Here is a 14,743-nt window from a genome sequence, read left to right as displayed (position 1 = left end):
ACCATACAAACTCCTATATTTTTTCTTCAGTGCCTTTCTTGATACTCTTGCATTAATATTACTAAACATCGAGCTTCCTGAAAGCTTAAGCAAGGAATATGGGATAGATAGGTGGGTGGAAACCAGATGTGTTTCTTTTAGGTAATATTAAAGTCAGAAGAGAAAGTTGGGACACAATGCCTCAGCACAGGAGGAAAGAGTACATAACAGAGTGAAAAGAAGGAATTTTTAAATGGTCATTAGCAATATCTCACAGTTTGAGAAGCTGAAGAGGAGCCAGAGTGGAAAGAATAGGTAAAGCTAGTGAAAAGTGCATGTAGAGTCGCTTTGCATAAGTGTTTATAACTGCAAAGTCTTGTTAATTGGATTGAAATAGTTTAGGATTTTCTGAGCATATCATACAGATGAAATTCAAATTCCCGAGAGAAAAACCTTGGCATGTACAGAGCTACAGGGAAAAAGAGAAGACAGGGTTGATGTGAGGAGGGAGAGGTGACTTAAGGAGAATGGAATGAAAGGAAAGAGGTTGGGCAATAGAAGAAAAAGAGTGTAAGGAAAGGAGGAAGACAACAGTGGTAAATGGAGCCAAGCTAGAGATGTGGAAAGGGGGCATAGAAAAGGCAAGACAATGAAGAGAAAGATGGTATCCACACTGTAGCAAAATGAGAGCCTAAAAAAATCCCGAAAAATATCTGGCATAAGAATATCAGTACAATGAGTTAAAAAATTCTCTCCCCTCAGACTGACCCCTTGTTTGTTTGTGTTTTCCTGGTGAAGCAGGCTTTTGCAGGACAAAAAAATTAAATTAGGATAGACTTCAGACCACAAGTGCTCTCTTCTATTTTCATTGAGTAATTTATAACCAGAGATGAATTTTGTCCAGAATACTATGTTTTTTCTGTAGCTTGCAATCATTGCTGTGTAAAGTGCAGGAGATACTATGGGAGGTAAGCAGGGCTTGTCTAGCAAGTCCCAGAATCATGAATTTTAAAATAGAACCCTGCTGTTTTATGAGAGGAAAAAAAAAAGGATAAGACAGTATACTGAAATATAGTTAAATTGTGCTATTCAGGCAATTTCCTGCTCCTTCTGAAATTAAGGGCAGAGGTACTATCAACCATAGTAATGATAGCCATCTCTTTGGTAATAAAATTGCTTTAGAATTATATGTTTTTCAAAGTAATTATCCTCAATAAAATGTCACTGTCACTGGCCAGCTGTAGGCTGAAAACCTCTTTCACAAAGACATTTTAACATCCTTCTCTGTTAATGCCTGAGCTGTACTTAACAGAGCTACATCTATCATGTTATTTAGGCTTGGAAGGTCAGAAGAGAGAGGAATAATTGGCAGGTGTCTCTGATCCATCGAACATCTTGTCTAGAGTGGAGGGAAGAGTATGAGCAGCTTGGGTTTTTTTCAAAACTTCTTGGTCTTCTGTCCAAAACAGGACAGTAAGGACTGCCCCTGATCAACTTTTAAGTTTTGGTCTTGTTCCCACTGGGATCAGTGTCTTTAACTGATCCTCCTTTGCAATCTTTTAAGAATAATTTTAATGAACTGATGACATTTGACTCTTTTTTTTTTTCATTTACTTAATAGAAATTGTATTCTCAGTGCAACAGTAATGAGAAAGCTTCTATCTTTTCTCATTTTCTTGAGAGAAGGCTCACTCTGTGGGAGAGGACATGGCCAACCCTTTTGCAATAAATGCTAGATGCATGGACTCTCTGGCTTTAAAATATCTGGGATTCTTGGGAGAGCTTGCAATGAGCAGATGTCTTATATGTCATAACGCTGTCTAATACTCTGAGTCACCAGTTGTTAATTTAACATTGCAGTTGTAGCTGAGTCTGTTTTTATTAACTTTGCTGCCTCAGTTGTGTATTTAAGTTTGTGTCTCCTATTCTCCAGCTTAGGATCAGATAAGCTCTTGAGAGCAAAACGGATTATTTTCGATCCAAAATGAGCTTTAATAAAAGCAAATATAAGTCTTTCAGCAGGGCACGTGCCTGCTCACACATGCCCTTTGGTGAGCGCTGGACTTGGGCCACCAAAGCCACGGGGTCTTGTCCTCAGTCTCCCTCCCTCCCACACACCACAGAAGCACTGCCATCAGGCCTTAAAACACCTTCAAACACCTGTTAAGGGTGCTTTATGGTGTACAGCTGCAGGGCAGAGTTGAAGCCCTGTGGAGGGACCATATCACACTGGATGGGACCAAAATTGGGAAAAAACTTGACATCAAGCTGAGTGTTGAACCCATGGGGTGAAATCAATTGGTCCCAAGAAAGTCATGGTTTGACTGGGACATTCATACAGTTTTATCTGTAAAATTTCTGTTTTGAATCACAGCTATTTTATGCTATGAAAATTTTATAAATTATATATAAATGCTTGGATTTATAAAGTATGTGCACAGGTATTTTTATCTTTTATAGCATTCACCTGCATGTGATTCATGCAATACATGCAAACTGTACTTGGTGTGGGTGTCGGTCTCTTCTCCCAAGTAACAAGCAATAGGACGAGAGGAAATGGCCTCAAGTTGCGCCAGGGGAGGTTTAGGTTGGATATTAGGAAAAATTTCTTCACCGAAAGGGTTGTCAAGCATTGGAACAGGCTGCCCAGGGAAGTGGTTGAGTCACCATCCCTGGAGGTATTTAAAAGACATGTAGATGTGGTGCTTAGGGACATGGTTTAGTGGTTGACTTGGCAGTGCTAGGTTAACGGTTGGACTCGGTGATCTTAAAGGTCTTTTCCAACCTAAATGAGTCTATGATTCTATTCTACGATTTTTTATATAATAATTGTGAGAACATGGCTATTTGAGAAAGTGTCTTGTTTCTAGGGTTAAAGGCTCCACCTATTGGTTGACTAAAATGAGAGAAATGTAACATTTTCACACAGAAAATTGCTGGCCCTACTGAACATCCTGTGTCTTGCCACATCTTGATGAAATTGCTGGCTTCAGTGTAGAATTTTGCATGATGTCCAAAATAAAATGAGCTCAGTGACTTATTTCTGAGGGCTGTGCACATGCAGCACCCAAAATGATGCACTGCTGAGACACTATGAAGGGAAGTCCTTTCCTAAGACAGGAATGGTTTGGATTTTGCAAGCAAAGTCTTTCTTATCCTGGAAATTATTGTTTTTCTTTGCAAAAAAATTAGCATCAATTCTTCCATGCCAGCAAAATGAGTGGAACTGACTAACCCAAGTACAGTTGCATGGTAACTTCCAGGCATTTGCCACCTTCAAGATTAAACAGCTCAGAAACAGAAGTATTGATGTGGTCAGCTTCATAATGAAAACCTGTTTCCCCAGTATTGGCTCAGGCAGTCTCAGCAGTTCAGGCAAAATGGCATTTTGAAGAGCTTCAGAGTTGTTGCTGGGAATGCAATGGGAGGATGGAGAGGGTAGAGGATGTCCAAGTGGGGCTTGGGGAGGACAAGGGGAAGGACAGATACTGGGGAGGATCAGGGGGATTTCAGAGACAGCAGGAGGCTGTGAGGTCATCGTGGACATTGCCGGGAGCTCTCGCTCTGCGCCTTTCATTGCCTGCTCTCTCTAAGTTACTTCACTCTAAGAGTTCGCACCACTTCCCTCGTTTCCTCTGACAACTCCTCCGTTCAAATAATTGGCTATGCTGCTAAGTGCTCGCTGTAATGCAGTCCTACTGTTCTTGCCCATTCATCAGTCATCAGTAACTTGAATGCACATCCGTGTAGCACAGAGCACTGAAAAACAGCTTGTTGAAGCCAACAAAATGCTTGGACAAGAGAAAGTTGTGTATACAGTTTATTACACATGTATACACACTTACGTCTGTTGGTATCCTGCTCTGACTTATGCTCGCATCTCCGCAGAGGAGGCAGAAGGATTTCCTCTGAGCTTCATCATCCTGACGGCTACAGCCCTGCTGGCACCAGCTTGTCTCTCTCTCCATCCCGCTCCACACGTGCTCATTCCTGCCAGAAGACAGCTAGATCACTGTGGAAAAAAATACCTGGGCAGGTTTGTTCCTCTTGGAGAGGGGGTACTTATGCCAGTAGCTTCAAGTGCCTCCCTGAAGTTCAGGTCAGAGCACCTACTTTCAGATGCTTCAGTTCCTTCTACAGTCAATGAAGCACTTTCAAAGAGCAATGTAGATGACCTGAGTTACACGTCTAATGAAGACACTTTTTAGTTTCCAATGGATTTCAACAAATTGGATGATAAAATAGAAGTACATAAACATGGAGGAAATAAAAGAATATAATGAATGGGGGAAAATGAATAGGAGAACAAAGATATTGATGTCAGAGTGCCATATTTTTTGTAGTATTCATAGCATTAGTACCTAGATCTTATATATACTTATGAATTAAATCTCACAGCATTCCTGGGAAGTATTATTTCCTTTATGGAATGGAAATTGGAGCATGGTCAGGTTAATTTTAGGTGTGAAGCATGAGAAAGAGGTCCATGAACAGAACATGGATGTCTTGAGTCTTGGTCCAGACTGGTTAACATAAGATTAAAGGGCAGATAATAATACAAGAAAGAGGAAAAGAAATGCTTTTTCTGTTATTACCCTTTCATTAGTCATCTTTTTTTCTTCTTAAAGAGGTGCTAACTGATCACAAAATAAGTTGTGGTTACAAAAGGAACACGGCAACTTACTACACGACTTCAGCAATATAAAAACACCTCAATGTGTGGGAAATGTGCTGCAATTTTAATGACTTCCTATACTGCTACAGTAGCTTGTGATTGGCCATTCACCTGGGATATGGAAAGCTGCAGATCATTTCCTTAGCATGAATAAACCAGAATAGGAACTTAATAATTTGGGTTTTCATGTCTGATTTAGAGTACCTGAACCAGGAAGCTCTCCTCTGCCTTTGCAAGCATTGCGGTGACTAGTGCTGGTCGGAGAAAAGACCTCAAGTTGCTTTGTTAATTACCTCATTATTAGGATGCACACTGCATCTCGCAGCCACATACCAGCCCTGAACTGTGAATACAGTCATTCGTGCGCTGTTGTTAATGATTCTTCCTGCTCAGGTGTCCAAAAAGGTGCTTTAACTGATGTTCCTTCTTCTCCCTGCTGGCTAGTTGGATCAATCTGTGGTCTCTGCTTGCTGCCAGGCTTCAGGTCATGTGCAAGATGTTATTGTATGGTTAATGTTGGCTGAGATGTAAACTATATGACTGGATACAGCAAACCCAAAACAGCGGGTTTAGCCATTGTGATGCATTGCTGAAGCATGTAAAGCATATCCCAACATGGAGATTTGTGCTCACAACTGACAGTGACCCCTCGCATTGGTCTCTCTGTGCTGATTGGATCATGACACTGTAATTCTATATGCCACAGTAACTGCCCCACGGTTCGATAATACTGAGCAAAGCACTCTTTCAGTGTGAAAAGACAAGACAGGATATCCCAGACCCTAATAATTCTGAAAACATCAAGCCGTGTGGAGTTAATACTTCTCAGGGCCTTGCCATGGGAATTTTCTGGCTGTGGCCCAGACTACAGATAATTAATTATGTCAGTGAAAGGCTCTGGTGGCCTGTTTTCTTCAGAAAAAAGTGACATCATCCATGGAGCTCTCTGGCAATAAAGCAGAACAAAGCTGTGTGGGCAGGAAATAACAGACAGATGTCTTCTAGTGCTCATTTGATCTGTTTCGAAGCTTGCTGTAAGAAGTAATACATTGCTCTGTGCTGCTTATCCCCAGCTCTGCAATCTTTAGCGTGGACTTTTTTAAACGTAAGAGGCCAAATTAATCTCTGATGTAATTCTTTTGGAGCCATTTCAGAGGGTTTGTGCAGTGGATGAGCTGGTCTATCATGTGCCTGTCCTCAGTATTGATTTTAGAAGGACTTTCTGTGTTATCACTGTAAGATAACGCACAACAAAATGAAATACACTGTATAGCTCCAAATGCTTCATACAAGGCCAGAAAGTTCCACACGGTGTGGAGAAGACAGGAAAATTCTGTTTCATATCCCCAGAGTCATGATGGGTCACTTGCATTTCTGGATATATTTCACTAAAGTTTTGTACAAAACCACCAATGGTCGCTTTTCATCACTGAAGTCATCTTTTTACTTCCAAAGTAAATCACATACATAGACCTGAGTCCAGAATTGGTAAAAGAAATTCGTGCAAGTGAACTCCACAGTTTCAAGTATTAGGAAATTAAACTAAGATGAAAGGCAAGAAAAAAACTTTGCTGTACATAGTCTTCCTTGCAAGAAAAACTATGTATACCTGTCATTAGACAGCATTTTGCGTGGCTAGAATCACTGAGTGAGTGATATAAACAAGGCTACTTCAGATATCTGGTATAGGGGAGAAAAATACTTCTTAAGTTTTTAGCAAAAAGGAGCTTTGTACGATGCATTATGCAGTAGAGAATCTAACTTCCCAGCTTCGAAGCATGCTTTGTACACTAAGTACATCTGACCTGGAAGACAAATTGCTACCCAGTCCTTGTAGCAGTACATAGGGATAGCTTGAGGAATCAGGCCTTTAACAAAAGTATCATTCCAGTAGGCAGGGGTAATTTTTGTTACTTTCTCTATTCATATGCATAGCATCATGACAAAAAATGAAGAAAGTGCACTTTCCTTTTAATTATTTGAATTTCCTCCTAAGGTAAGGAAAGAAGGGAAGTTACTGAGTTTAAAAACGGATTAGTGGATTACTGTTAAGAAAGTTTTGCAGAAGCAGATTTTCAAGCACACCTGCCTGAAGATGCTTTCTTCATTCAAGTAAACTAAATGAACACACGGTATTCGCTCTCTGATGTCTCTAATGGGAATTTTCGGAGACAAGACTATTCCTGCCCTGGCAGCGACACAGCACGAGTTTGTCCTGGATAGCGCAGAAAGCAGTGTGAGAACATCCTCCTGATCTCCCACAGAAGGATGCCTTGGCTGTGATGTTTGTCAGCTATAGGTGAAACATTTGTAAAGTCTACTGGAATTTATTAAATCAGCCACTGGTAGGACCACAACATTACATGGAGAACCTGTGACCTTATCTAGTTTCTGATGCAGTACAGAGCAGCTGTTGCACTATAAATAACCTGAACTGTGTGAAATGCAAGTAACAACAACATAAGTAGAAGTAAAGGTTCCTGTCTGTGGTTTAACAGTTATTTCTTGCCATTAATCACTGGCAAGAAAAATATGACTTCATAAACATTAAACCTCTATTACTTGGTGCTTTCAGTTGTGCAGGCATAACAAAGTGTCATGACAACTAGAAAAGAAGTAGTCAAAAGCTGGAAATATCAGACCTTCCAAATATTACATAAGTGTATTCCCTGTAAATACTACTCCTGCTCCCGAATTTTCAAAATTTCTTTCAATTAATTGAGAGGATTGTCATCATGTTATTGAAATATTTAGATTGCTCTGAAGTAGTTAGATGTATTTTAGATGGCTCCAAACATGGAGCTATGAAGGAAATAATTACTGGTGACTGATTTTGAGAAAGGCACACTGTGAATTTGCAGGAAGGCTACTTACAAACAAAATTCAGGAGAAGAGTTCAGGAGATGTACTGGCAAAGGATGTTAAGTTGGATTTTACTCTCAGCTGACAGTGATTGCTTTGACTCCATTCAGCCCATCTTGAATACAACTGATTTTTTTTTCCGATTTACTAGATGCCTTACATGAAACGAGTTTGATCAGCTCAGTCCCATTTCCCAGGTGACAAATGGGCTGTGGCAAAAATTCCCCATTTAGTGCGTGCTGAGTTTTGTTAACAGTCTCACGGGAGAGGCCAAAGACTGTGGGAATGGGGAGAGAGGGCTGTAGTAAATTGGCAGGGCAGGGCACGAGGAGGAAGCACGTCCGAACGCTGGGCTTGTGTAACAGTCTTTCCGTTGACCAAGAATTTGGTTGCTAGGCTGCCGGTCCCCTTTTACAAGCAGCAGAGTCATGCTATTGTTTCCTAAATGGTTTCAGTTTTATGCAGAGACATCTTTACATCCTTTCTATATCATTTAAATATTTTACTAGGCACGTAGTAAAGCGAGGTTTGGAACTCAGACTCCTGCTCTGCTGAAGCCAGCAAGCAAAAGAAAGCCCTTCTCTTATTCTGCCAAAAAATGAGTATTTCAGGGTAACCCTGCAAAAAGCGGCCTCATGTCAGCCTTCCAGCTGGGCGGCTAGCATGCACTCCTGAGGGGAGCATTGTCTTGGGGAATTCATATTTCCCAGGTAGAAATGCAGAACCCACATCTTAAGTAAGTGCACTAATCACTGGGTAGTAGACAGGAGGGAAAGAAGAGCAGGCAAAGCTGTGTCAGACAGCAGTGCTCCATGGCACTTCAGCCCCTCCATGGAGGTACTTGAGATCTCAGGTCACCAGCCTTCAGATTTTGGCAGCTCCAGTAAGCATAAAACAAGGTTTAGATACAGTTCAACTTTGCAGTTCCTCTAACAGCAGGGACAGCCAAAGGAGTTAACTGAGTACTATGTCCAGTTCTGGTCCCCACAATTCAACAAAGATGCAGACAGGCTGGAGAAGGTCCAAAGGAGGGCCATGAAGATGATCAAAGGGCTGGAGAACCTATCCTGTGAGGAAACACTGAGGGAGTTAGGTCTTTTCTCCCTGGAGAAGAGAAGGCTTGGGGGTGACCTCATCACAGTATTCCAGTACTGAAAGGGCGGCTACAAAGAAGACGGTGGGTCTCTCTTCACAAGCAGCCACACGGAGAAGATAAGGGGCAATGGGTACAAGTTGCACTGGAAGAGGTTTCGTCTCAACATACAAAAGAAATTTTTCACAGTGAGAACAACCAATCACTGGAACAACCTCCCCATGGATGTGGTAGAGTCCCCATCACTAGAAGTTTTCAAAATGCGATTGGACATGGTGCTAGATGTTCTCATCTAGGCTTCCTTTCCCATGAAATGTTGGACCAGATGATCTTTTGAGGTCTTTTCCATCCTGGGCAGTTCTATGGTGCTATGAGTTTGATGGACAGGGAGTCTCTAAGCAGGCTTTGCTCCTGGAGAAAATGAGTGTAGAAAAGCACCTCTCAACATACCTGGCCTTCTGTGTTTCTCGCCTTGAGAGTATTACTAAGAGGTAAAAGTGGCCTCTTCATTAATCTGTCTTCATTGCTCCTACTGTTTAGAGAACCAGGTACTTGGGGGCACTTTATTAACAGAAAAGTCTGTTTATTTTCAAAAACCCACAATCTGAGCAGTATAGATAGAAAGTTAGCTTGGAGTTTTCTGTAGGACAATTTAAGTAATGAAAAAACAATAAAAGTAAATGTATGTATTTTCTAAATTCTGTATCTTGACTTTAAAGAGCTTCTCTGACTAATTGCAGTCTTCTGGACTTACGCAAATGAGTTTCATTATGTTACAGACAGTTGCAATATGTGGTCTTCTCATGCCTGAATACTCTCTCTCATCAGAGCACCAACAAAACAAAAAAAAGGACTTGAGAGACGGCTTTCCTGTGCCAAATGCCATGTTTCTTCTACCAAAACAGCTAACAACTTTCCTCTGGGATTTATATACAAGTTTACTTCCAATTTGAAATCTCTTCCTTGTGTTTGTCTCCTAGCTTATGATTTATGCTAAACAGCATTGTGCTTTGAGACAAGGGAGACACCTACAATAGATGTCCATCAGTAGAAACAGCTTGCCAGTATGGTTCCCCCTTCTTAGCTAGGACCCCCAACTTTGAGCCTCTTGTACCTCTTTCCAGGCGTGTGTGTTGGAGTAGCCCAAGTGTTCCTCTACAGGATTATTCTGACTTGTTTTCTGAAAATGGTCTGTATCCTGCGGTTTAATATAATGATAGTTGTTCACTATACATTGAAAGAAAACATCTCCACGTGAGCTCTCTTCTAGTTGTTTCAGTGGAAAATTAGTCATCCGGAGGAAACATGAGATCACGAGTTACGCAGGCCTGCTGTTTCAGCTCCTTCCCTCTACATTTATCCCAAGGAGTTTCAGAGAGACTAACTGGAGTTTGCAAATCCCGAGGCTGATGGGGGGTTAGGATGTCACCCGGGCCCCTCTCCGACCTGCGCTTCAGAATCTTCCTATGCTGGGGCTTGTTGCTGACCAAATAAAAGCAAATTTCTCTCCAGTTTATTATTAGCACGAGGCCCCTTTTTTGGTCCAATGCTTCCTAGCAACCTGAGTGTCTGTTTGTTAGTTTGCTTTTCACAAACTGTTATCGTAAGTCCATGGAAACAGAGTACTTGGTGAATTAGCCGATACCCTTGAAAAGATAATGATAGGAGCAATGGCCAAGCCCAGAAAAGGCAGAAGGCACCTTGCCACGCTAACATGATCCAGATCCCAAATGCCTGCAGAGCGTGGGGTGCCCAAGAAGGGGTACGTGAGTGGGGAGTTGCCTGCACCTCGGCGATGGTGCCTGGGTACAGGCTGGGTACCCTCCCCGTGGACTGCAGCGAGGGGTTTTCAGGGCTGACAGCCCTGCCCTGTCCCCTGGAGCTAAGTGTGTCACTGCTTCCTTTTAAAGGTGAAGCAATGAATAGGGGTTTCCTTCAAAGCTCTGAACTGAGCTTGGGCATCTTCTGTCCTGCTTGGGGTGTTGGTTCCTCCATTCAACATCACCCGCTCCCTGTGGCTCTTGGGGGACCCAAAAACACACCTTCCAGAAACCTTAGCTGGCAAGTTATAGGCTGTTTCAGGGACTCTCATTCCCTCCTGCTAAAGTTGCTCCATTTTAATCATCAATGATTAAAGACTAATGAGGCTGTAAGGAAAATATTGCATGACAGTGCACAACTGAACAGGGGATGGGGCACTCGCTGGGAAGAGCAGCGTTCGGTCCCTCTGTTGGCTATTACTGTATTAAATAACCATTGCAGGGACTGGAGTCCAGCTCTTTGCTCTCCCAAGTCACAGTGTTAAACCACCAAGCCCAAGTTGTCTCTGTTTGCTCTGCCTGGCCCTGTCAATGTTTAATTATGCCGTCCGGGGCCCGACAGCTTTAACAGGAGAGAATGAACTCATCCTCCTCCCCTCCCGAATAGCCTAGGGTCCAAGGTGTGCCTGTCCCTGAGGAATGGGGTGTGTGGGGCCTGAAGCTTTCTGTGCTCAGGACCAAAATGAACTGAGGTTTCAGCATGCTTGGTTGTGGCCCTTGGTGCAGAGGGTAGGAGGGGGCTGCCCCCTCATCCCGCTGTTTTCGGTGCTCCCTTTGCATAGTGCTCTCCCTGAGCATGCCTGTGGCACAGGGCCCCTGCTGCGAGGCACACAGCGGGATACTGAATTCGTTCATTGGGGCAGGACGCAGGTATGGCCCCAACACTGTCTCTTCCTAAAAGGGCCTAAGACAACACATTATAAAATCTGGATATTTATAAATCCCCCCAAACTCCCATGCTATCCTATTAGACTTTTAAAGGGCTTTTTCTTCAATATAGAAGCATTGGCTTCGCAGTAACGAAGACACTAAGATAACTGTTATTTTTACAGGGATATAAAAAAATTATATATTCTCAAACCTGTCTAAAACTTTCCTAAAAATAACATTTTTCCTGTACTGAGAGTGGCGTATTCCCAGGACGTGATGTAGTGAGGTGTACATGCTCTTTTGGCGCTCTTTTGGCACTCTTTGGGACTAGCCCACATAACTCTTAGTTTTGACATCCATGAGTGATGCACCTTTCCCATACTCGTGCTGAAACAACATTAATACCATTCCAGTCTGTATTTTGTATCTTGCAGACATGTGCAAAGCTTATACTTAAGGTTACAAAATGTTGTACAGAGTAAGCCCCTACAGCTAGCTGTTTATAATTGAGCTAGTTCGCAACTGGGTGGCATGATCTTTGCCTCAAGTTCATTTTTTGTTTTATTTTCATGTTACTGTATTTTATTAAAAAAAAGATGAAAGGCTCTTTGCCATTTCCTGAAATTATTTCCTTGCGCATTTACAAGCAGGTGGTTTTGTAGAGCTGCGATGCCTCTGTGGTACTGGGTAAAGATTTAAGATTTGCTACAGGGATAATACGGAGTGCCATTATGAACACTGTGGAAAAGCATGAAGCGTCGGTCAGTTCATAAATCCTAAACAGTCATTGCTTACAGAGGGGCAGGATTTGCAAGGGATTTTTCCTAAAATATCTGAACCTTTCCTTAGCCCTTAATTTGCTTCCCAAGCTCACATGGGTTGAGTGTCGGAAGGGCAGGTGAGAGAAAAATTGGTGCCTGTACTCTTCTGCCCCACATCCCTTCGGGCTTGTGGGAGAGAGGGAAATCAAGGAGCTCCCTCAGGCCCACCAAAAACTTGTACCTTTTACAGCCCCTCCCTGGATCACGGCCTTATAAACCTGCTTTGAAGGACAAGCAAGTGCCCTGCCCCCATTTTACAGATGGCTTAACAGATGTTGGCAAGTATCATTAGAAACAGAGCTCGGGATTAAGTGTTTGTCTGCAGCATAGCCCTAAAATGCCCCTTATTCATAGCCAGGTGGCCTTGCAGAGCAGTCTCATCACACCCAGATGCCTGCTTGTGCTGCCTGAAAGGGGGGGCTCCCACCCAGGGCAGGGAGCAGGAGCTGGGACCCACACTACCCTCGGCCACAGGAGCACCACTGCTCCCAGGTACGCCCCCCGCTCCAGCATCAGCAGCTCTCCTCCACTGCTGGGAGGGTTTGCTCAGCCTCTTTGGGTCTGCCACCAGTTATGCCGGTTAGCTGGGGTCTGCAATGTTTCTAGGGTTTTTAAACAAACAAAAGTTAGGAAACTTTATTTGAAAAGTTACTTGAGAATATTTAGTCACAAAGTCAGGTAGGGAATGACTAGGAAATACTTGATTCGAAGCCATCTGGGAAATAGTAATTCAGCCCACTTGTGCTGCTTGTTCTACTCCTCTTCTTACCCCAGTCAGGGAACAGTATGGCAGTGAATAAGATGAAGTATATGAGGAGTAATGATGTTCCCTGGCTATAGTTGCAACCCAGATAAAAAATTATAGCATTCAAATGTAATGGCAGGCAGGAATAGAATAATTAATATACACAAGAACAACACTCGGATTGCACAGATCCTGTTTACTCTGATATCTCCCAAAGTTTTTATATTTGTATTGGCAGCCCAGCATTCTTCTAACTTATTTTATTTTTGTACACATATTTTTGTACTCCATACACATGAAATTCCCCTATTTTCCCTGTTTTCCCTGTTGGTTAATAGGCTGGCTTATGGTAGTGATTTGCAATGTTACAGGCAAGGGAGGATGTGATCCACATGCTGAAGACAGAGAAAACCAAACCTGAAGTTTTAGAAGCTCATTATGGGTCTGCAGCTCCAGAGAACGTGCTCCGAGTGCTACACAGGGACGCCATCCTTGCCCAGGAAAAGTCTATAGGGGAAGACGTCTATGAAAAACCAATTTCAGAGGTAATAACTTCTTGACTTACATCATTATGTCTGTGCAGGGGGAATCCTAACCAGAAGTGAGACTCCACATATTTTGGATATGTGCAAAGCACGCAAGAGGGTAACACAGCATTTGTACAAATGACAAGAAATGGAAGAAAAATTGAATATTCTTGTTCACTCAGCTGCAGAATAAATTGTAAGCAAAGTCACTGGGTTTGAACACAAACGATAAAGACCTTGTATGCTCCTTAGGGCTGGTGCCGTTAAGCGAGAACAAAATCTTCGGGTGTTACATTTCTGTTTTTTAAATTCCTTTCAATTATAGGCTCCAACCTCTACTGCTCACAGAACTGGTAAGCACTCTGATTTTCTTGGCATACTAGACCACTATCATGTGGGTAGTCAGGAAAAGAAGACCTTCAGAGATTAACTTTGACCATATTTATGGGATCATAAATCCATAATCATTTTACGTCACTTAAGCTGTAGGACTGCAAAGTCAGTTCAGCCCCTAAAGGAGACCTGTAGGACTTGATCCCTTGCTTTAAAATCTAAGCAATAAATGAATGTAGAATAGACCTGGGAATGTCTGAGGCCAGCATGAACGCCAAAATAAGCAGCCACTACTCATGTTTATAGTTTCATAACAGTCCAGGGCATGGAGAAAGAGCATGCAACAACGTACAATATAATATACTGCAGTGCCTGTCCAAATCTTCATAGGTCCTCCTATTAGAACTTTTGATTTTTTCACCAGGAATTGTGTCTACCACAGGATATCTTTATACTGTGTGTTCTCATTGAAGCATCTTCTGGAATTTTTGGGATGGTATTAAATAAGGAAAGCAAACATTACCATGTGGGACTATGCATGAAATACTGTTGAACAGGATTAAAAGATCTTAGCAGGGCTTTTGTCTAAAGAAGTTGATAATTTGGCAGGGACCTCAGTGTAAAACTTTTGTCATGTGTGGGTCCACAGGGGTTATGTTGGAACTAAAATAGGATGGTGACAAAATTTCACAAGTGCAAAAGATGAAGGCTGAACCCAACCTGGCTCCTTTATAAAATGCAATGACTGTTTTACTTTGACTGCCATGGTCAACTTCTGGAGAACAAATCACCGTGGTCCTCCTGCTCTCTTATTTCCCTCAGTTTGCTGAGGCACCCTGTGAAACAGCAACTGCCCAGTGCAGCCAGGGCCGAGGAAGATGCAATTCCGGCAGGGTAATGGCTGGGGTGGGCAAAGCATGCTCTGCCAGCCGCCGTGCCAGGGGCAGGCAAGCAGAGAAGTGCCAGAGCTGCGGGCTGCTTCAGCAGGGAGGAGGATGGAGTTTGTCATCTGCTCCCA

At 42.6% G+C, this 14,743-nt stretch overlaps 1 protein-coding gene across 7 annotated transcripts in view; it reads left to right on the top strand.

Annotated features, from left to right (window-relative positions):
- Positions 1–14,743, top strand: part of FILIP1 (filamin A interacting protein 1) — a 118,900-nt gene that overhangs the window by 56,872 nt on the left and 47,285 nt on the right. For all 7 annotated transcript variants that reach the window (XM_076333093.1, XM_076333089.1, XM_076333091.1 and 4 more), the window contains one exon: positions 13,237–13,410. In XM_076333093.1, the coding sequence (XP_076189208.1) occupies positions 13,237–13,410 (174 nt within the window). The remainder of the gene's footprint in view (positions 1–13,236; positions 13,411–14,743) is intronic.

This window comes from Aptenodytes patagonicus, chromosome 3 (assembly GCF_965638725.1).
Source record: "Aptenodytes patagonicus chromosome 3, bAptPat1.pri.cur, whole genome shotgun sequence".
NCBI lineage: Eukaryota > Metazoa > Chordata > Aves > Sphenisciformes > Spheniscidae > Aptenodytes > Aptenodytes patagonicus.
This window is presented reverse-complemented; position numbering and strand designations above follow the sequence as displayed.